The sequence below is a fragment of the Trachemys scripta genome, chromosome 2 (genome assembly GCF_013100865.1).
Source record: "Trachemys scripta elegans isolate TJP31775 chromosome 2, CAS_Tse_1.0, whole genome shotgun sequence".
NCBI classification, from domain to species: Eukaryota; Metazoa; Chordata; order Testudines; family Emydidae; genus Trachemys; species Trachemys scripta.
The window spans coordinates 164488448-164510660 of record NC_048299.1 but is presented as its reverse complement, the minus strand read 5'-3'; the positions used below and the strand labels follow the sequence as shown (position 1 = coordinate 164510660).

Here is a 22213-nt window from a genome sequence, read left to right as displayed (position 1 = left end):
AATAACAACTCTTTGAGTACGGTTATCAAGCCAGTTATGCACCCACCTTATAGTAGCCCCATCTAAATTGTATTTGCCTAGTTTATCGATAAGAACATCATATATTATCAGGACAGCCCGGACGCGGGGTCCCAGCGCAGCCGTTACTGTGTGAAATGCCCTTGTGAAACCTGCCCAGCACGGCAGGAGATGCTTATCGGCAGGGACGCCCTGAGCCAGTGTGGCCTGAGAGCAGGGCTGTGATGGGGGTGGGGTGGAGGCCTGGCACTCCTCAAGCCCAACCCACAGCCCCTGCTTGCCCAGCACTGGCTCCCCTCTGCCGGTGCCCCTCTCTCCTGACCCACAGCACATGCTAGCCCAGCCTTATATCCTGGGTCTCTCTAAAGTGGGTCCCCGAGGGGCTGGGAGCCCAGTTCTCTGCTACCATCAGCAGGGGGGTGAACTCAAGACCCTCTATGGTCTATGGGGAGTTGGGAGCACTTTGTAGACAGCTCATTTATAAACTCTGCCAATGGCCCCTAGGTGGCAACATAGGGCAGCTCATAGGTCAGAGCCCAGGCTGGGTGTGGGGATGTCACAAGCCATGCGGTGCAGGGGGTGGGTGGGAGGGGCACAAGGGGCTGGGAGTTGATAGTGACTCTTTCCCCATCCCCAGCTTCCTGTTCCAGACCAACATAAGGGGCTGGGATGGTTGGAGCTGTCGGAGCTCACTGAGGACCCACAGCCATCACAGAGGTGGCGGGGGGTCTTTGGTTGACCCCAGGGACTATGGGGGGGGGGTAATGGGGACCTGCTCCAGAGTGGGGTCACTCAGTAGGGGCCTGGCTCTCACAGTAGCCAGTTCTGGTTGCCTTGGGGAGGTGCCTGCCATTATTCACCTACCCTGTGGCAGGGGCAGATCCCTGCCTGACCCCAGGGGTTGCTCAGCTCCAGCCCTGGAGCCTGAGATCATGAGGCCTCACTGTTGGCCCCTGAACCTGCTGTGATGCCCAGAAAGGCCTGGCACTGCTCAGTGCTCTCGGCCCCTTGTATCCTGTGGCAGGGAGTTCCACAGGCTAACAGCACATGCTAGAATTTTCCTGACTGCTTCTGCCCATAGCCAATGTGTGCATGTACCCCCTTGTCCCTGTGAATGAGAGCCCCTCTGCTCCCATATTGAGCCAAAGCCCCAGGTTCCCTCCTTCCCTGTTGGTTGGCCCAGCCCTACCTTAGATGGGAAAGGCTGCCTTGGTTGTGGGGTGGTCATCAACCCAGGGGAGCTTGGTGGTAGGTTATGGCTCAGTGATTGGGGGGTCCCTAGATGTGGGGTCAGTCTGAGCTAAGTGGAGGGAGGGGGTGGACTCTTGGTAGGGAGGTCAGTCTGGGCTCAGTGATTGGGAGGGCCTGGTGGGGGAGTCAATCTGTCTCTGTCTCACAGCAGTCTGCCCCCCCAGATCTGCCCGAGATGAAGCTGTCCCTGCTGCTTGCCCTCCTGGGGGCCGTCTCTGCTCGCCAGCTCCGTAAGTCCTGGGGCCCAAGTCACCATGGCTACAGCCCCTCCCCCACGCTGTGGGGAGCCTGACCCACAGCCACTGCCCACAGTGGGAACCTCCACCACCCCCGAGCAGACACTGCATGGACCCCATGGGCTTGGGTTAGACCCAGCAAGCACAATACAGGGCTTTGTTACCCCAGACCTGTGCTCTCACTAGCCCCCAGCCCCACTCTGTTCCGGCCACCTGGGGCCCCTGCCCCCAGTAACCTTCTGCCTCACTGTAGCCCAGACACCAGGGTCCCCTGGCCCTGCAATGACCCTCTGAGCCTCTCCGTCCCAGACACCAGGGTTCCCTAACCCCCTAGTGACACTTTGACCCCCTATCCCGGACACCTGTGCCCCCGGCCACTAGATCTGCTCCCTCCTCCATGGATTGTTTGGGATCTGGGCTGCGTCTTGCAGCTGGAAGGGCCAATTGGTGTCTCTCGCACCCACCCTCAGATGAGGGCGCCCCAGAGCAGGAGGTACCAGCCGAGCAGGGCGAGGAGGAGCCCGGGGAGCTGGAGCCACCGTGCCCCACAGAGAGCGAGAGCTTCAAGATGACAGTGCCTGGCCAGGAGGGCCACACCTGTCGCTATGTGTTTGTGAACAATTGCAAGACATTTTGGAATGCCCAGGTGAGTGGATCAGGGGCACAGGTGGTGGGGAGGACTGGCAGATGAGTCAGAAAGTGGGGTGGGAAGCCCGTGGAACTGGTGAATGGCCCATGGGGGCAGTGGAGGGGGCATGAGGCGGTGGAGGGGTGGAATAGGGGTGATGGGGGGGGGCCCATGCATGTAGTCGAGGCAGCATGGGGGTAGTGAAGGGGGCATGAGGCAGTGGAGGGGGGGCATGAGACAGTGGAGGGGGGGCATGGGCGATGGGGGGCCCATGGAGGCAGTGGAGGAGGCATGGGGATGGTGAAGGGGGCATGAGGTGTTGAAGGGGTGGCAGAAGGGTGATGGAGGCAGTGGAGGAGGAAGGGGGCAGTGGAGGGGTTGAAGGGGTGACATGGGGGGGCATAGGGGCAGTGGATGGTGCATGGGGTGGTGGCGAGTGGATGTGACTCTGTGCCTGGGCCCTGACTGCCCCATGTCCCCCTCCCCCTCTCCCCACAGAAAGTGTGTGCCCGCTGCTACCGCGGCCGCCTGGCCTCCATCCACAACTGTGCGACCAACCACCGCCTGAGCTGCATGGTGCGTGGCCGCACCAACCACGCCCAGGTGTGGATCGGGGGCTACACCTCCCGCTGGGTAAGGAGAATGTCTGGCCCTGCTGCCCCCATTCCCCCACTGCCTGGGCCTGGCTCAGAACCCCCTCCCCCGACTCCCTCATCAGGGCCCTGCCAGCTCTGAGGCTGGCCTCCCCTCCAGTGCAGAGCAGACAGGGAGATCCATTCCCCAATGAGGCTCAGTGTGTCCCCAGCCAGGACCCCGCTCAGGGCTGCCCCAGACCACCCCCTGCTTGCCCCCAGGAGGTGGGTCTGGTAGCTCAGGTGTGGGTCCAGCTGACCCCCAGATGGCTGGCAGTCTCCTTGGGGCCCACTGACCTGGGTTGCCCATGAGGTGCCATGGCAGAGTCTGGTGCCAGCAAGTCCCAGGTACTTCCCAGCAAACCCAGAGCCCCTCACCTTGGCTCCCGGCTGGCTCCAATGCAGGAGCAGCTCCTGCCCCAGCCCAACCGATGGCCCTGGCCCCGTGGGGGCTGGAGGGGAGGGGATTTCCTGGGGCACCCTGCAGATGGGACAGCACTGATCCTACCCCAGCCCCTTCCCCACAGTTCTTTCATGTGTACCCCCGCTGGGTTGACCACAGTGCCTGGAACTACTCCAACTGGGCCAGAGGGAACCCCTGGTGGTTTTGGAAATCGTGTCACCATGTGCCCTGTAGGTGAGGAGCCCCCTGGGGTAGGATAGGGCAGAGATGGGGATCTAGTCACTGCTTGTGGGAACAAGAGCCCTTGGGCAGGGGCACTACAGATCTGTGGGGCAGGGGTCCGAGGGTAGGTGGGGCTGTGGGGTAGGAGATATGAAGGTAGGTGGCGGCAGGGGTTTGGGGCAGGGGATCTGAGGTTAGTGGTACTATGGAGGTGTGGGGCAAGGGATCTGGGGTTTGCTGTGGGCTGGGTGCCAGGTGCCAGCTGGGAGGGCACTAACCCCTCTCTCTCTCTGCCAGGTGGTCAATGGAGAAGCGTCAGCTGCGGGACTCACCTGCCCTTTATCTGCGAGTACTGATGGGGCTGCTCCCCCCCCACAGGGTCCCACTGCCCCCACCATTCTGCTGGCCTGGAACTCCCCACTCTGCCCTGCTGGAGGCACCCCTGCTCCCGCCTCTGCTCCCAGCCTTGTCCTGGCTTCCCGGGGGGGCAGCCCCCCCTTGCTCATTGCCTGTGACTCCCTGCAATAAAACAGTGCTGCACTCATCACCCCCAGGTGTCGCTCCTTCCTGCCCCTGGGGCTGGACCAGGGCAGGGGGAGGGCAAGAGGTGGCCTGGGTGGAGAGGGGCTGGGGATTACCCCCACCCAGGGATGGAGGTGGGAGGGGAGTTACTGCTGTACTGGGCATTAGGGAGCCCACTAGTGGGAACTCTGTCCCGTTCAGGGGTACCCCCAGCCCCCGGGACTTTCCCAGCAAGCAAAGGGCTCAGAAACGCCCAACAAGAACGGAGCTGAGGACTGCAGCCTTGCCACAGGCCGCGCCCGCAGGAAGTACCAGCTTTGGGGGGACTTGCGCCCGGTCTGCGCACCCCATCGTGGGGAGGAGATTTCTCACAGCAGAGGCTCGTCAGTCCGGCAGGGGCTGGGCACGGTCTGCACCAAATTCAGACCAGGAACAGGGGGCATGTTTTTAACATGGAGGATCCTCTTCCCATGTGCCGGTGGGTTCTCTAGTGCCTGGGGGCACCCAATGAAAACCGGACGCCTGTCTCAGACAATGCATCATGCTGGAGCCACTGGGGGAGGGTCAGGCCGTCAGACAAGATGGGCACAAGCCAGGCAGAGCGGACCAGGGGCTTCCAGTGACCTCTGGAGAAGACTAAGTGCAGAGCTGGGTTAGTTCCTCGTTAGCATTTATGTGATTTCAGGAAGGAAGGCGCCGGGGCGTCCCGTTCCCTCACTTTTACAAAGAAGCACAGAAATAAAATCTCTGTAGTAAAAGAGAAGGAAATAGGGGGATTGAAATACACCCTGCCGATAAGGGGAACTATACCACACACACACACCCCGCCGCGCACCCTGGGTGCAGGGAGAGGGAAAGGCTGGATTTATACCGACCGGGCTATACAAAAACCTAGAAAATCAAGTATCTAAAAATACCCCATCGTGACCCACCACCCTGCTGCTGAAGAGGAGTGCCTGCCTGGCTGGAGCTGATGGTGAGGATGCTGGGCTGGAGGGACACAGCTGGGGATTGGCTGGGGCTCAGCCTGCACTCCTAATTCCCTTTCCTCATTCCCTTTTTGGGGGGAACAGCCCCTGAAGGTCCCTGCTGGGGGGGGTCAGATGGAGGACTCCACACCGGCCTTGGCCAGGATCAGGGGGGGTGAGTCAACATGTTGCTTTTCCTGCTCCCTCTCCCGGCGCTGGTACTCCCGCAGCACCACCAGCGGACTGACGAAGGCCAGGAGGATGACGATGATGAGGCCAATGTTCACCTGGATGGGAAAATCAGGTTCTGAACAATACAGAAAGTGGGGGTCAATAAAGTTCCCCCAGGTCCGGTATGGGGCATCCCCTGTCTCTCACTGCAGGATGTCAATAAAGTTCTCCAGGCCCCAGACGGGGCACCCCCTGTCTCTCACTGTGGGATGTTGATAAAGTTCCCCAGGCCCTGGATGGAGCACTCTCCGTCTGTCACTGCTGGATGTTAATAAAGTTCCTCTCCCCCCCCCCAGGCCCCGTAAGGGGCACACCCTGTCTCTCACTGCAGGTTGTCAATAAAGTTCCCCCTCACCCCAGACAGGGCTCCCCCTGTCTCTCACTGTGGGGTGCCGATAAAGTTCCCCCCCGGCACTGTAAGGGGCACCCCCCATCTCTCACTGCAGGGTGTCGATGAAGTTCCCCAGGCCCCAGATGGGACAGGATGTTGTACTTAGAGTACTGCACAGGATCTTTTCAGGGGGAATAAGGCAAAACGCCACATTTATTAGTAATACATGTATTTGTTAATACTGTATCATATGCATATGAGATATATACATATACACTCATGCATTCACATACACACACACAAGCATGCTCCGTCTTGTTGTTGTTACCAATTAGTTGCTCCCCTTAACTGCACTGGCCAGGTGAGTTAGATGGGGGAGGGGTGGAGCCGGGCTTCTGCTGATCCGGATCGATGCTCCCATGTGACAAGATGAGACCCAGGGTCCTCTGCAAGACACCTCACATTTATAGCAGCTTCCCTCTCATGCAAATCTGTACCAGATTCAAAATCTGTGTCTGTGTCCATTGGTCCTTTGTGCTGCTTCCTTCTGAAGGTGCTTGCTTCTAACCCCCGAGGCCATCAGTATGTCTGATCTTCTTTAGTGAGTCCACTTGACACGTTTTAGCATCCTTGGGTCTGGCTCCCAGCCTCTCTCCAACTGTTGCAGCTATTTGGAGGTGCTGCCTTCCATGCCTTCCTCATTCACACCTCATTCATTCAACAGGGCAATTGATTAAGAGTGTGTGTGTGTGGGGGGGAGATCTTGTTCTGCTAGCAAAAAGACATTTTTCTTCTATCTTATTCTATCCTTAGGGGCTATAACATTAAACCAAGTTCAAGGCAAGCTTTCTACATGAGACTTTGATACAAAGTTTCCATATACCAAGGCTCATCAGTACAAAGTTTCTATATTAGGCCTTGATACAAAGTCTCATGAAAACAGAGGTCACACATGGGTAGACCCACTACAAGGTTATATGAACAGGCACAATGATTTAGTTGGGAATTGGTCCTGCTTTGATCAGGGGGTTGGACTAGATGACCTCTTGAGGTCCCTTCCAACCCTGATATTCTATGATATGATTCTATGACAATGTAAAGTCATATGAAAATGATCAGAGATTTATCTACAAGGACACTCACATAGAAGGGGTCATCGCTGAGCGGTCCCTTGATGAGTGCGAAGCAGGGGTACTGGAGGAGTGACACCAAGGCCGACAGGCCCATCACCAACCCATATAGCTTCCCGAAATGTTCCAGCGGGAACCTGTGGAGAGACGACCCAGCGGGGGGGGAGGCGGGGGGAGGAAGGAAGGACGGTGTTACAGATGTGGGGGGCACTGCTGTGAGACAGGCCAGAGGCGTACTCTGCCCCGCTGTCCATTGCAGGACATCTCCTTGCCCTGTCAGCCTTCCCCTCCATTTCCTCCACCACATCCCTGCCCCCCTGCCCCATTGGTAGCCCCCTGCCCCCTCCATGTCTAGGATCTCCCCAGCCCATGCCCCCCGGGTGACTCACGCGATGGCCAGGAAGGCGGCGTTGCCCCCGTACAGGAAGGAGCGGCTCAGCACCTGCAGGATGAAGGTGGCATACTGCACGGGCAGCACCGGCACAGAGGCACAGACCGAGAAGGCCACACACTGCAGCACCGTCACAGCCAGCGACAGGATGCAGGAGTGCAGGTCCGCCAGGGAGTCCGAGCCACCTGACAGACAGGAGAGACACTGGCAAGAGGCAAGGGAGAGACATGGGGCACTGCTGCTGGGAAGCTCGCACTCTGGGGTCCCAGATGGGCATAGGCTGCAGGGAATCCTGCAGTGCCAGGGTCCCAGATGGGCACTGCTGTGGGGAAGCTCGCAGCACCGGGGTCCCGGATGGGCACTGCTGTGGGGAAGCTTGCAGCACCGGGGTCCCGGATGGGCACTGCTGTGGGGAAGCTCACAGTACTGGGGTCCCGGATGGGCACTGCTGTGGGGAAGCTCACAGCAGTGGGAGGAGCAGCAGAGGGCAGAGATGGGTCCAGCAGCTGGCGACGGACGGGGTGATTACCTTTAGCACTGCCATCCTTGCTCCTCCCACGCTTGTGCCGGTCTAAGATGAGCCCATTCCAGGGGGCGCACAGGACCCCGCAGAGCTGGGTGAAGGCGAAGGCATTGGTGTAGGTGCTTACTGAGAACAGAGACAGGCAGCAAGGCATAATGCTTGAGACTTCACCCCACATGCCCTGTTCACTTCCTGATCCACTGGACAGGAGGGGGGCCTGTATTGGCCAGGCACTCCTGGGTCCCGCACCCAGCCCTCGGTGACCTTGGCCAAGCTACTGCCCCTCCCCCTGCCTCAGTTTCCCATGGGTGACAATAGTACCAACCTTGTCAGGTCACCCGAGACGCTGGGCAGGAAGGGCCAAGGGTTTGTACTTATTCCAGCCTCCCTCCCCTGCTCTGGAACCTGCCCCATTCCCCCCTTCAGTTCTCCTCACTCCATCCATACCAATAAGTACAATCCATTCATCAGACAGCAGGGGGCAACGCTGCCCAGCTCAAAGACACCTCTGCCTACGCCAACACCGCCCCACCTCCAACTTTACCTACAAAATCTCTCCATCCCCACCTGTTCCATTCCCCTGTTCTTCCCTCCATCATCTCTCTCCATCCCTGCCTGCTCCATTCCCTCCGTCCTTCCCTCCATCATCTCTCTCCATCCCCACCTGTTCCATTCCCTCTGACCTTCCCTCCATCATCTCTCTTCATCCCCGCCTGCTCCATTCCCTCCGTCCTTCCCTCCATCCCCACCTGTTCCTTTCCCTCTGACCTTCCCTCGATCATCTCTCTTCATCCCCGCCTGCTCCATTCTCTCCGTCCTTCCCTCCATCCCCACCTGTTCCATTCCCTCTGACCTTCCCTTGATCATCTCTCTTCATTCCCGCCTGCTCCATTCCCCTGTTCTTCCCTCCATCATCTCTCTCCATCCCACCTGCTCCATTCCCTCCATCATCTCTCCATCCCCACCTGCTCCATTCCCTCCGTCCTTCCCTAGACCATCTCTCTTCCCCTCTCTGCCTGCCCCATTGTTCCGTTCGCCCCCTTCCCCCGTGCCCCCAGCTGTGGCAGGCTGGGTGCCCCGTACCTAGCGTGGTGTCGCCGGCAGCCAGGTGCTCCAGCATGGGGTTGAGGGTGCCGATGAAGAGGTAGTGCCGCAGCTGCATCACCGACAGCCACATGAGGTGCCAGAAGAAGAGCTTGGAGAAGACACAGGCACGGAAAGACATGCCGGGGAGCTCTCCGTCAGGGCCGGCTTTAGGCCGATTCAGCCGATTCGGCTGAATTGGGCCCCGCGCTAAGAGGGCGCCACAGCTCTCCACTCTGCCCCCAGCTCACTTCCCCCTCCTCCCCTCCCCTGAATGCTCTGCCCCCTGCTCCTCCCCCTCCCCTGCTTCCCGCGAATCAGAGGTTCGCGAGAAGTCTGAAAAGAAGCAGGGGCGGGCCGGCAGCACCAGATAACCCAGGGTGGTGGGGGGCGCGAGAAGGGCTCCGGGGAGGCACAGCCTAGTCCGGTCCCAGTTCCGGCCGAGTGCGCCGGCCCCCGCAGCTTCGGCTCCGGCCCCGGCCCAGCTTCGGCTCCAGCCACCAAGGGGCTCTGGGCTGGACCCAAGCCCGGCGAACACGGCCGGAGTGCGGCTCGATTCCTTGGGGGGGGGCGATTCCCCCCAGGTCAGATTAGCAGAGACCCTGCGTTTTTTTTGTTTTTGTTTTTGTTTTTTTTTACCTTCCTCTGCAGCACGGGTCACTTGCAAGTTTAAACTNCCTCGGTGACCTTGGCCAAGCTACTGCCCCTCCCCCTGCCTCAGTTTCCCGTGGGTGACAATAGTACCAACCTTGTCAGGTCACCCGAGACGCTGGGCAGGAAGGGCCAAGGGTTTGTACTTATTCCAGCCTCCCCCCCCTGCTCTGGAACCTGCCCCATTCCCCCCTTCAGTTCTCCTCACTCCATCCATACCAATAAGTACAATCCATTCATCAGACAGCAGGGGGCAACGCTGCCCAGCTCAAAGACACTTCTGCCTACTCCAACACCGCCCCACCTCCAACTTTACCTACAAAATCTCTCTCCATCCCTGCCTGCTCCATTCCCTCCGTCCTTCCCTCCATCATCTCTCTCCATCCCACCTGCTCCATTTCCTCCATCATCTCTCTCCATCCCTGCCTGCTCCATTCCCTCCATCCTTCTCTCCATCCCCGCCTGCTCCATTCCCTCCATTCTTCCCTCCATCATCTCTCTCCATCCCCGCCTGCTCCATTCCCTCCATCCTTCCCTCCATCATCTCTCTCCATCCCTGCCTGCTCCATTACCTCCATCCTTCCCTCCATCATCTCTCTCCATCCCTGCCAGCTCCATTCCCTCTGTCCTTCCCTCCATCATCTCTCTCCATCCCTGCCTGCTTCATCCTTCCCTCCATCATCTCTCTCCATCCCTGCCTGCTCCATTCCCTCTGTCCTTCCCTCCATCATCTCTCTCCATCCTCGCCTGCTTCCTTCCGTCCATCCTTCCCTCGATCATCTCTCTTCATCCCTGCCTGCTCCATTCCCTCCGTCCTTCCCTCTATCATCTCTCTCCATCCCACCTGCTCCATCCCCTCCGTCCTTCCCTCCATTATCTCTCTCATTCCCACCTGCTCCATTCCCCTGTTCTTCCCTCCATCATCTCTCTCTATCCCCACCTGCTGCATTCCCCCGATCCTTCCCTCAATCATCTCTCTCCATCCCTGCCTGCTCCATTCTCCTGTTCTTCCCTCCATCATCTCTCTTCATCCCCTCCTGCTCCATTCCCTTCATCCTTCCCTCCATCATCTCTCTCCATCCCACCTGCTCCATTCCCCCAATCCTTCCCTTGATCATTTCTCTCCATATCCACCTGTTCCATTCCCTCCGTCCTTCCCTCCATCATCTCTCTCCATCCCCGCCTGCTCCATTCCCGCTGTCCTTCCCTAGACCATCTCTCTTCCCCTCTCTGCCTGCCCCATTGTTCCGTTCGCCCCTTTCCCCCGTGCCCCCAGCTGTGGCAGGCTGGGTGCCCCGTACCTAGCGTGGTGTCGCCGGCAGCCAGGTGCTCCAGCATGGGGTTGAGGGTGCCGATGAAGAGGTAGTGCCGCAGCTGCATCACCGACAGCCACATGAGGTGCCAGAAGAAGAGCTTGGAGAAGACACAGGCACGGAAAGACATGCCGGGGAGCTCTCCATGGCCCGGCCCGGCCCCCGACTCTCCTGGGGATGGACACAGCGCACTCAGGATTAGCCCTAGGTCTGGTGGGCAGGTGGGGGAGGGGGAGGTGTAGTTTCAGAGTGGGGGCTTGTGCCTAGGCGATCCAGAGAGATGGGGACGCTGCAGGGGGCCTGAGGGGCGCTAGTGACCCAGGGCTGTGAAGGCTGGAGAGAGAATGAGGAGGGAGAGGAGGGATCAGCTCCCAGCCCTGCTGGTTCACCCCACCCCAGCCCAGCTGGCAGTGGCTGTCCATCCTGGGATCCTCCACAAACCATCCCCCAACCTCCCCCCCCCCCGCAGGCTCCTGTGCTCAGAGGGGCCTGCCTAGGACAGGGCCGACCCCAAGGAGCCCAGCAAGGCGCCTGTGCCCGAGTCTGGGTTGTGGCTCTGCTGCCCTGGACACAGCCCTGGGCTGGGGGCACCTCCGGGGGACAGTGTCTGCCTGGGAACAAGAACAAAGGGCTGAGGTGGAGGTCAGGCGGGCGGGGGGTTAAATGTGGGCTCCTGGGAGCTGGAGTCTCTCCTGGACCGGGCCAAAAACGGGGTCGGAGGGCTCGGGGCTGCTTTAACTTTCCGTTCTCTCCAGCTGTCGCAGCGCTGGCTGGGGGGGGGGGGCTTCCCTGCTCCCTTTGGGGGCACAAGGCTCTCCTTGCCCCCACCTCAGGCGGAGTCGCCGAAGGGAGCTCGTGGCCTGCAGCAGGGGTGCTGGAGGTGCTGAGGTTTGCGCCCCGGAGGCAGTGGAGCTGAGTGGTTTACCCCAGTGACAGAGTGAGAGCCTAAAAGCGGGGGTCCTCCAGGGACTGTCCCAGAGCACCAGACCTGTGGATCCGTGGGGGGCTCACTGGAGGCTATGGGGCACTTTGGAGGTGGAGGGGCATTGGGGGGGGCTCACTGGAAGTCATGGGTGCTGCAGGGGTAGAGGGGGATTTGAGGGGCTTGCTGGGAGCCATGGGTGCTGCAGGGGCGGAGGGGACTTTGGGGGGGGTTTCCTGGGTGGGGCCCCAGGAGGCAGAGGAGAAATTCGGTGCAGGGACTTGTCCAGCTCTACCTTTGCCCTTGAGGGCCTTGCTGGCATCAGCATCTCCCGGGCCTGGCTCCGAGCACGGGTCGCTGGGCTCGTGGGCTCCATCACCCAGGCCTGGCCGCTGCTCCTCATGGGTACGGTAAGAGCTCCCCTGCCTCTGGCACCTCAGCCTGTGGACACAGTGAGCCAATCACCGCCCGCCACAGCCCAGCCCCCACCCAGGCCCACCACTAGGACCAGTGACCCCCATGCAAGAGCCGGGTTCCCCAGCACCCCCAGTGCTCCCCTGCCACACAGGAGCAGCCCCAAGGCAGCAGGGCCTGGGGGCCAGGGGAGAATCACTCCCAGGCATCCGGCACTGGAGCTGCCATGGGACTGAGCCCCATTTACCCAGCAGAGCTTGTTCCCTGAGAGAGGGCAGCGAGGGTGCAGTGGGGTGACGAGACAGACTGTGATGGCGGCATCCGTGGGAAGCAGATGGGGGGGGCTGAGAGCCCAAACGGGGGACGGAGGGGTCCACAAGAGGCAGATGGGGGCTGGAGGGGCCCACGGGAGGCAGATGTGGGGACAAAGAGGCGCATGGGACACAGATGGGGGATGGACAGGGCAAAGACCCCTATTGGAGGCAGATGAGGGGTGATGGGGCCCATGGGGATCAGAGGGCCCCACAGGAGGCAGATGGGGGATGGAGGGACCCATGAGGGGCAGGGGGCCCATGGGAGACAGAGGGGCTCATGGGAGGCAGATGGGGGGTGGAGGGACCCATGGGGAGCGGAGGGTGGGGGTGGAGCGTGACTCACCCGTATGTGTATCCTGGGGGCAGTGGGTAGGGGATGTGCCACCTAGGCATCAGGAAGAAGGTGCGGGTCAGGTGCCAGGCACTGCAGGCCGAGAGGAAGAGGAACATGGCTCGCAGGGTCAGGCCTTGCTCATACAGCAGCTGGGGGTGAAGGAAGTTGTCAGCGGGTGCATACAGGGCCAACCTAGACTCAGTGACCCGTATTGTTCGTAGGGTGGCTCCCAGAGGCTGAAGCCAGGATCAGGGCTCCCGTTGTGCCAGGCCCGACGCAGACTCATAGCAAGGGACATCCCGTGCCTTGAAAAACTCACAGTCTCAACAGATAAGAGGAAACTGGGGTACGGGGAGGGGAACTGACTCAACCTCCCCGCCCTTGTGTGTCAGTGACAAGGCCAGGAATAGCGCCCACATGGCCTGATTTCCAGACCCGTGGTTTAACCGCACCCACGCTTCGTCCTGCCCTCATCCCAACAGCTCAGCAACAGACTGCCCCCCGAGTGGCTCAGGCTCCCTTCATACATCTCAGCACAGGGCTGGAAGATCATCACGGGATTATTTCTCTCAGCCGGCCCTCGCTGCAGAGACACAACCTCAGGTTGGTTGTTCCCATGCAGCGCATAAATCCCATGGCAGCACATGGCCTGGACGAGAGGAGGGGGGAAGGAACAACTCATAGCCAAAGCCAAGGGAAAGAACATCGAAGCAGTGGGAATCTCCACAGCTAGGATCTGTGCAGCGCCTGGCACCACGGGGCCTTGATCTCAGCTGGGCCGGGCCTGTCTCTCGCTGTGTGTCTGTGCAGCACCTGGCACAACAGGGCCCTGATCTCAGCTGGGCCGGGCCTGTCTCTCCCTGTGTGTCTGGGCAGCGTCCAGCCCCATGGGGCCTGATCTCAGCTGGGGCCGGGCCTGTCTCTCCCTGTGTGTCTGGGCAGCGTCCAGCCCCACGGGGCCTGATCTCAGCTGGGGCAGGGCCTGTCTCTCCCTGTGTGTCTGTGCAGCGCCCAGCCCCACGGGACCCTGATCTCGGCTGGGGCCGGGCCTGTCTCTCGCTGTGTGTGCAGTGCCTAGTACAACAGGGCCATGATCTCAGCTGGGGCAGGGCCTGTCTTTCACTGTGTGTCTGTGCAGCACCTGGCACAACGGGGACCTGATCTCAGCCGCGTTCCAGGAGCTACTCTACGTGCTCTCGTGGCACGGGGTGGCTTGCCCATGGGCTGGAGAACCGGGGCTAAGCCAGCCCCTTACAGAATGGGCCTCATCTGGGACGAAGCAGGGCTTCCGCTGCTCCCAGCATGAAGGGGTGACAGAGAGGAGATGCTTGGGCTGAGCCAGAGACACAAATCTGAGACGCTGTGGCTGGCTTGAAGCAACAAGACTGGCTCCCGTGGAGGCGCAGCCCAGGTCTGGGAACAAGAGCCGGGAACCCCTTAGCTAAGGGGAACGAGACGCTGTCCTTGCGTTGGGGCCTGGAGGGCTGGAGTGTACCAAGGGACTGAAGAAATGGAGGGGGAAACCTTTCAATTTTCTCTGGCCTGTGTGGAGTTGTTGGCATAGGGCGCCCTGTGAAGGAGACCGCAGGGGTGGGGTGCCGCAGAGGCACCTCTGACCATGAGGGGGCGCACGGGAGGCAGTAAGTGGACAATGTGCTGCACCTGGCTTCAAAACGGCTGCCTGGGATGGCTGCAGATGTTCATGGGGTGCGGGGCACCCTAAGCCGGTAAAGCCTCTCTCAAGAAGCTGCTCCCAGCTGCACTCGCAGCAGAGAAATGGGGTACTGGAGCCTGAAGACTCGAAGGCATAGGGGCCAGCTGGCCTGGTATGGTGCACCCAGCACACTAAAAATGTACCACCAGGGGCAGAGCACAGGCTAGAGGCCCAGTACTATTTGCTGGTTACAGTAGCACCTCAAGGGCTCTATGGAGATCAGGGCCACCCTGTGCTAGGTGCTGTAATCCAGAGGGAGACAGTTCCCGCCCCGGGGAGCCAACACCATCTACATGGACAAAGGGCAGGAGGGGAAACTGTGGCACAGAGAGGGGGCGGGACTGGCCCAAGGTCAGAGCAGGAGATAGACGCCAGGTGTCCTGAGGTCCAGCTCAGTGCTCTCTCCACTGGGCCACACTGTCTTTCTACTCCCCTGGCTGCGGACAGCCCCAGTCCTGCTGCCCACACACCAGTGGTTTGCTCTGGCCCCCCCTGTTGGGCTAGAGCTGACATACTGCTCAATGTTGCTGCCCCAGAGGGCCAGCTGGGGCTGAGCACTGGCCGAGCTCAATCCTGCACAGGTGAGGCCAGTCTGGGGGGGGATCGAAACGCAGTGCAAACCCCAGGGGTGTGCAGGAAGGGTGAAAAGAACCTGAACATTTGCATGTCACAAGGTTTAGGAGGTGGCTGTATCTCAGGAACTCCTTGCTTAATGGACCCCAAATTTGCACCTTTAACCCTGCCCTCGGCCCCCATGGAGCAGAGTTGGGGTTTCCAGGAGGTGGTCTGCCCCACCCTTCCCACCCTCCCTATTGCTGTCTCCTCCAGCCACCTCCTCTCCCCCCGACCCCTGGAGCTAGGGCCCAAGGGCTCACCTTGACCACAAGGAAGACAGCGGAGGACGAGTCGAAGGCCCCATTGTAGAGGGTGATGATGGTCGAGCGGTGCTTCCCAAACAGGTTCCCCACCTGGAGGAACGATACCCCCCCACACCCAATCATCATAGAATCATAGAATATCAGAGTTGGAAGGGACCTCAGGAGGTCATCTAGTCCCACCCCCTGTTCAAAGCAGGACCAATCCCCAACTAAATCATCCCAGCCAGGGCTTTGTCAAGCCTGACCTTAAAAACCTCTAAGGAAGGAGATTCCACCACCTCCCTAGGTAACCCATTCCAGTGCTTCACCACTTTCCTAGTGAAAAAGTTTTTCCTAATATACAACCTAAACCTCCCCCACTGCAACTTGAGACCATTACTCCTTGTTCTGTCATCTGCCACCACTGAGAACAGCCAAGCTCCATCCTCTTTGGAACCCCCCTTCAGGTAGTTGAAAGCAGCTATCAAATCCCCCCTCACTCTTCTCTTCTGCAGACTAAACAATCCCAGTTCCCTCAGCCTCCCCTCATAAGTCATGTGCTCCAGCCCCCTAATCATTTTTGTTGCCCTCCACTGGACTCTTTCCAATTTTTACACATCCTTCTTGTAGTGTGGGGCCCAAAACTGGACACAGTATTCCAGTTGAGGCCCCACCAATGTCGAATAGAGGAGAATGATCACGTCCCTCGATCTGCTGGCAATGCCCCTACTTATACAGCCCAAAATGCCGTTAGCCTTCTTGGCAACAAGGGCACACTGTCGACCCATATCATCAACACCGCCCAGGGCACCCCAATCCTGCCGGGCCACGGGGAGCACAGGATGGGGGCTGATTGAGCACTATGGGGTCTGGGACCCACAGGGAGGTGGATTGGGGAGGGTGGCACCATGTGGCCTGGGTTGCCTGGTTTCTCCCAGGAGGCTGGGATGTGGGAGTGGCACTATGGGGTATGGTGTCCTTGCGGAGTTGGGCTGAGGGGGGCGCTGTGGGGTTGGAGATCCCCCAGGGAGCCAGGCTGGGGGTGCGATGGGGGCTGGGGTCTCTAGGGAGCCGGGCTAAAGGAGGGCCTTTTCTCTGCCTCCATTACTCAACTGGAAGCAGTTCTGGCAGGGCAGCTGGAGCTGAGGCATCTGCTCCCATGAGGATGCCCTCACCCCCAGCTCTCTGCTTTTCTGCGGGGGGCTCTGATTCTGTACACTAGATATACGTGGGATTTTAAGCGGATTCGTGCTAACACAAAAAAGAACAAAACAATCATTTGTGGCCCCTGCTGACACTGATTTTGTCCCCGTTTCTGAAGCTTTCACACTTCAAGTTTAATTCATTTTTTTCAGACTTTCAGTTGCTGGAGACAGGGGTGTGAACTGATGGCACTAATCGCCGGTTTCCGGCTGCTAATGGTAGCAATGCACAATGCTTTATTAGTATGGTTTGAACCGCCCTTCAACGGGATGTCACGTTTGAGAAGGAACGCTAAGTTTGAAAGAGAGAACAAAACTATTGTTCTGCTAGTACGGCTTCTAAATCAGCTTCCAAAGATGCCGGACCAGCTTGCTCCAAAAATGATCATCACAGTGAAGCTATGGCTATGAACTTGTTCCCTCAGGAGAGGGCAAAGGAAAAGGCAAGCGTTCCTGAAATCCAGGACAAATGTCATGGTGGAAGAGAAGACCCACTTTTCCTACCACCTGTCCGAACAGAAGGCGGAGAGATGAGTCGTGATAAGGAGGATAAAGTGGCCATTAAGATAAACGAAGATCTGGATAAATGGCCTTTGATAATGGAGGAGTTTTGCACGTAATGTATGGAGGAAGTGATACCAGATACCTCTGTGTTCTTGGGGAACCAGGGTGCAGTATCCAGCCGGACTCATGAAAGACACCCCCCTCTCCTCCCCTAGCCTCTGCTTAAACCAAAACCCATCAGAAGAAGAATTTTGCAGAGAGCAGTGAAGGGCGTTGGGAGACACACCTAGACCCCTCCTGACAAGGGTGACAAGATTAAGACATCTCCATTTGCATACAGAATGGAGAGCAGAGACAACTCCCCTCGCCTCATCTGCATGAAAGATGGGACAGGAAGACATCTCAATTTACATACAGAATGGAGAACAAAGAACCACACTGAATTCTGGGACCAGAAAAAGCAGGGAAGCACTGCATCCTGGGAATCTCTGCTCCAGATGCTAATGAACCTATGTCTGCACACACCCAGCTCAGCAATTATCAGACCAAGTCTAGTCATGAATCCTTAATTGATATCCAAATACTGAAGCAGCCTAGTTGCATTGTGAGCTCCCTGGAAGAAAACACCACCCATAGCCAAGAGTGATCAGCTCCTATTGTCTAGTCTAAAGGAAACCTTTGAGTCATCAGTTTACCTATAAACAAATCTAGAGTTCACCCTTGAACCACTGTAATTTCTCTACAAAAATCCCTTCTCACCCTCTAGGCAGGGTTCTGATGCTTAGATCCAAACTATGCATCAGTTCCACTGGAACTCCATCTCCTGACTGATCGTGCTGGGGGCTCTGCCTGTCTCCAGCATTCAGGACCCTCAGCTACCACCATCATCTGGGAACCCCGACCAGTTCAAGCCTCATGGAGTGAGTGAGACCCCCCCTCTTTCTCTCTCTGTTTTCCTTTCTACCTTAGGTATTAACCTTAAATAATGTATGGTTATGTTGGTTTAGTCCTCCTGGTGTAGTTATCACTATTATTCAATAAATAACTTTTATGGTTAACTTGGTTGCGTCTCTCTCTCTTGCTAAGCTTTACTCGTTTGTGTTTTTAGCTTCCCCCATTCACTCCACAGCAACGCTTCTTTTACCTAAGCTAAAGATCCCTGCAGCGCCCAAAATACTGTGGGGTTTGCTCATCGAGTAGGTTACTGCCAGTACAATTGTGTTGGGGGAGTGGGGATAGGGATGTGCTGAATTTGGGACGCATAAGGGTAACAGCTTGACAGTGCTGATTGACCCGGTCTGCTCAGACTTGCTCTGTTAATGTACGTGTGGGTATTTATCCGGTTCTGGGGCAGGAGTAACCCAGCCCTAGGGACCCTAGATTCTGCAGGATAGCTCCATTGGGAGAGGACTTGCATCAGGGAGAAGTAGAGCTCCATATGAAAACACAAGTGACACAAGCAGTACATTGACAGGATTACAGAACCCCTTCCCCAGAGGAGTAACCCAAATAAATGAGCATACCCCAAAGTAATGGGCACATCTGGTAACAGAAGGTCAGCTCTATTTTTGAACTGCATCCTGGAGGGAAGTTTTAAGGCTTGTTGTGACAATTAAGTTTCTCGCTGAACGTGGTTTAGCATTTAGAGGAAAGAGGGACATTATCGGCTCTCCTGAAAATGGAAATTATCGAGGTATTCTTGAAGCTTTCGCCCAAATATGATCCGTGTCTACGTGAGTGAGTGAAACGCTATGGAAACATCCCACTTGTTGAAAACAATCTGTGATGAGTTCATTGAGCCAATGGGATGTAAGGTTTTGGAATTCATTGTAAGTGAAGTCAAAGAAGCCAAATACAACTCTTTGATCACAGGTTCAACTCCTGCTATCACTTACATTGAACAGTTATCTGTCATTTTCCAATACAGCTTACACGGTGCCAGATATGAACGTCTTGTTGGGTTTATACCCATCAAAAGCCACATGGCAAAGTCGCTTTTCCAGCCCGTGGAGTCTTTATTGGACACAAACAACACCGCTATTGAAAACTGCAGAGGTCAATCCAATGATAATGCAAGTTACATTATGGAAAGTATGAAGGTCTTCAAGCTCAGATCAAAAGACTAAATCCACTAGTCGGGTACGTGCCACACACAGCTCATTCTCTGAACGTAGTTGGAACGTGTAGCATTGATGCTTGCATGGAAGCCATAAACTTTCTCTGTTTTGTTCAGAAACTAAATGTTGGTTTTTTTGCAGCATCGCCCAGGCGATGACAGCATCTGTGCAAGAAGCTTACCAAGAGTGACCAAGCAACTCTCCTTGTCCTGAAAACCCTGCCAGATACGAACTGGTCCTGTCAGACTGAATCTTGTAAAGCGTGAGGACATTCAATGTTGTTTCAAAGAACAATGGACAACGCTGAGGAAAACAGTGGAACTCAAAGGGAAGCGCAACCATCTGCACCTTATGAGTACCCTATGGAATGGGATATTAGAAAGGTTGGACAAAACAAGCCTAAGGATTCAAAAGCCAGGCCTGGGTCTTGTCATTGCTGTTCATTTGCTGCCTTCCTTGCAAGAATTCGCCACCAGCTTCAATCTCAGTTTGACTATTTTGCGATGCAAGCGAAAAGAATTGGGAAGTGAAGGTGATGAGTCCTTCATGAAAACCACAAACACACTGTAAACGCAAGTACTTCCAGATGGCAAAAGTGAGGACGGAGGAAATCGGAAGCTGAGTGCTTTTCTCCTCTCCTCCACAAGCTAAGCTGGAAACTGAAAAGAAGAAGTGAATGTTATGCTGAACTGTCATGCATGCCAGCACTGCTCGACGCTTACCCAAATGATCTAGAACAGGGGTTGGAACCTTTCAGAAGTGGTGTGCCGAGTCTTCATTTATTCACTCTAATTTAAGGTTTCACGTGCCAGTCATACATTTTAACGTTTTTAGAAAGTCTCTTTCTATAAGTCTAGAATTTAAAACTAAACTATTGTTGTATGTAAAGTAAATAAGGTTTTTAAAATGTTTAAGAAGCTTCATTTAAAATGCAGAGCCCCCCGGACCGGTGGCCTGGACCCGGGCAGTGTGAGTGCCACTGAAAATCAGCTTGTGTGCCACCTTCGGCACACGTGTCATAGGTCGCTTACCCCGATCTAGAACCTCAGCTTGTCCATGAAATGGAGCAGTTTTCAGCGTTTGTAAGATACTGTGATGTGCAGGATGAGTATGCTCCTGAAATCATCACATTTTTGCACGACCAAGGCCTGAGTAATGTCTTCCCGCCGGTTTGCATCATGTTGAGGCTGTATTGGGCTGTGCCCATTGCCAGCTGCGGAGCAGAGCGAGCGTTCTCGAGCTCGCCTTAATAGAAAATCGTCTTCCGCCAACGACGGCAGAAGCAAAGCCCAGAGCTCTCGCTGTGGTGCCAGCGGAAGGGGATGTATTTCGCATGCTGCCGTTTGAGGGTACAATCGCTGAATTTTGCGGCACTTAAAGCTCGCAAGATGCCAGTTGAAACGTTCGGCCTCGCATTGTTCTATGTTTATCCAGGTGATACGTACCCTGCTCCGCATCTTCGCTTTTTATTCTGTGTCGCGACCGGGTGGGCTTTTCTCCAGGGCCGTCTCAGTGTCCCCTCCTTTTCCACAGTTCTCTCCCCACTTGGGAACCGTACTCCAGCTTTCCTGGGTTCTCTGCTGTGGGGGTCTCCCACTTCAGGGGACGTTCAGTCTCTGAAGCTCCTTATAAAGGTCTGATTAATAGACCCTGGGTGTCCTGTGGTGATGAGCTTACCCTGGATTTCCTACGTCCATGTGGGCAGCAGAAGCTTGTCAGCTGTTCCCTCTCTCCGCTCTGTAGCAAGAGAAAGCTACCTTTCCTCTTTGCTGCCGTCCCGTCTGTGCCAAGCTCCCCTTCTAACCTTGCTGCCTCGGGCCCTGCAGCTGGGGGGGGGAGGGGCATCCAATAGCACCTGAGGCCAGAGGATCTCCTGAACCTTGCCCAGATCGGGGTGGGGGCATGTCCCATCCAGCCCTTATTCAGTCCTGTACAGGACTTGTTGATTGCCTCCAAAAACCGTTAGCCGTGGGCCTCCAATCTCATCAATCCAGCCTTGCTCTCCCCAGGGGGACCAATAGGAGGCAGCAAATCCGCCCCCTCTCAGTAGGCCCCTTCCTCAGTGCCCAGCTAGAGATCCCTCAGCCATTGCCTGGCACCCCTGGGAGAGCCCAGACGGAGGGGTGGGAGGGTCAGACCTGCATGTTGGTGAGGATGAGGAGGATGCCGCCAATGGAGAGCAGACACATAGCCGGGAAGAGGATCAGCGCCGTAGCTGCAGGGGACACACAAGCACCGCATGTCAGGGAGCGGCACACCACAGACACCACACACGCCAAGGCACTGGGCACGCACACAGACAGCGAGGGCAACACACACACACACACAGGGACATACATTATCGGGCTGCTTACCAAGCCCCAGTGTGTGTAACACACACACATGCACAATCATGAGACATAACAATTCCTAGCGAGTGTAGCACACACACACCCATCCGGCCTCATAACAAACCCCAGTGAATGTACACACACACACAGAGTCAGGTCTCATAAAAAGATGCAGCGTAACACACACACAAAATTAGGCCTCATAACAAGCCCCAGAGAGTGTTACACACAAACACACCCTGTCAGGCCTCATAACAAGCCCCAGCAAGTGTCACACGCACACAAAATTGGGCCTCATAACAAGCCCCAGTGAGTGTCACACACACACACACACACACACACACACACACACACACACACACACCCTGTTGGGCCCTGTAACAAGCCCCAGCAAGTGTCTCTCTCTCTCTCACACACACACACACCCTGTGGGGCCTTGTAACAAGCCCCAGCGAATGTCACACACACATACACACCCTGTGGGGCCTTGTAACAAGCCCCAGTGAGTGTCACACACACACACACACACACCCTGTGGGGCCTTGTAACAAGCCTCAGTGAGTGTCACACACACACACACCCTGTTGGGCCCTGTAACAAGCCCCAGCAAGTGTCTCTCTCGCTCTCACACACACACACACCCTGTGGGGCCTTGTAACAAGCCTCAGTGAGTGTCACACACACACACACCCTGTTGGGCCCTGTAACAAGCCCCAGCAAGTGTCACACACACACACACACATACATACCCTGTTGGGCCCTGTAACAAGCCCCAGCAAGTGTCACACACACACACACACACACCCTGTGGGGCCTTGTAACAAGCCCCAGCGAATGTCACACACACACAGATACACCTGTCAGGCCTTGTAACAAGCCCCAGCGAGCGTCTCACACACACACACACACATACACACACTCCTCATGGGGCCTTGTAACAAGCCCCAGCGAATGTCACACACACATACACAC

The 22213-nt window shown here is 56.9% G+C and overlaps 2 protein-coding genes across 7 annotated transcripts in view; one reads left to right on the top strand and one right to left on the bottom strand.

The window, feature by feature from the left end:
* Positions 1-660: 660 nt before the first annotated feature.
* LOC117873138 (bone marrow proteoglycan-like) lies at positions 661-3801 on the top strand. The gene is given in 7 exon segments (XM_034762204.1): positions 661-735; positions 1434-1499; positions 1976-2151; positions 2632-2766; positions 3293-3384; positions 3386-3402; positions 3688-3801. Coding segments are annotated over 6 exon segments (534 nt in total). The 5' UTR covers positions 661-735; positions 1434-1444; the 3' UTR covers positions 3747-3801.
* Positions 3802-4565: 764 nt separating this feature from the next.
* Positions 4566-22213, bottom strand: part of SLC43A3 (solute carrier family 43 member 3) — a 55974-nt gene continuing 38326 nt past the window's right edge. For 5 of the 6 annotated variants that reach the window (XM_034762202.1, XM_034762203.1, XM_034762198.1 and 2 more), the window contains exons 5-13: positions 21050-21126; positions 15107-15199; positions 12527-12666; positions 11751-11896; positions 10522-10704; positions 7493-7612; positions 6962-7148; positions 6586-6709; positions 4566-5167 (exon numbers count right to left, since the gene is read on the bottom strand). In XM_034762202.1, the coding sequence (XP_034618093.1) occupies positions 5012-5167; positions 6586-6709; positions 6962-7148; positions 7493-7612; positions 10522-10704; positions 11751-11896; positions 12527-12666; positions 15107-15199; positions 21050-21126 (1226 nt within the window). In that variant the 3' untranslated portion in view covers positions 4566-5011. Of the gene's footprint in view, positions 5168-6585; positions 6710-6961; positions 7149-7492; positions 7613-8569; positions 8710-10521; positions 10705-11750; positions 11897-12526; positions 12667-15106; positions 15200-21049; positions 21127-22213 lie in introns of all 6 variants that reach the window. The other variant, XM_034762199.1, reaches the window with a different exon arrangement.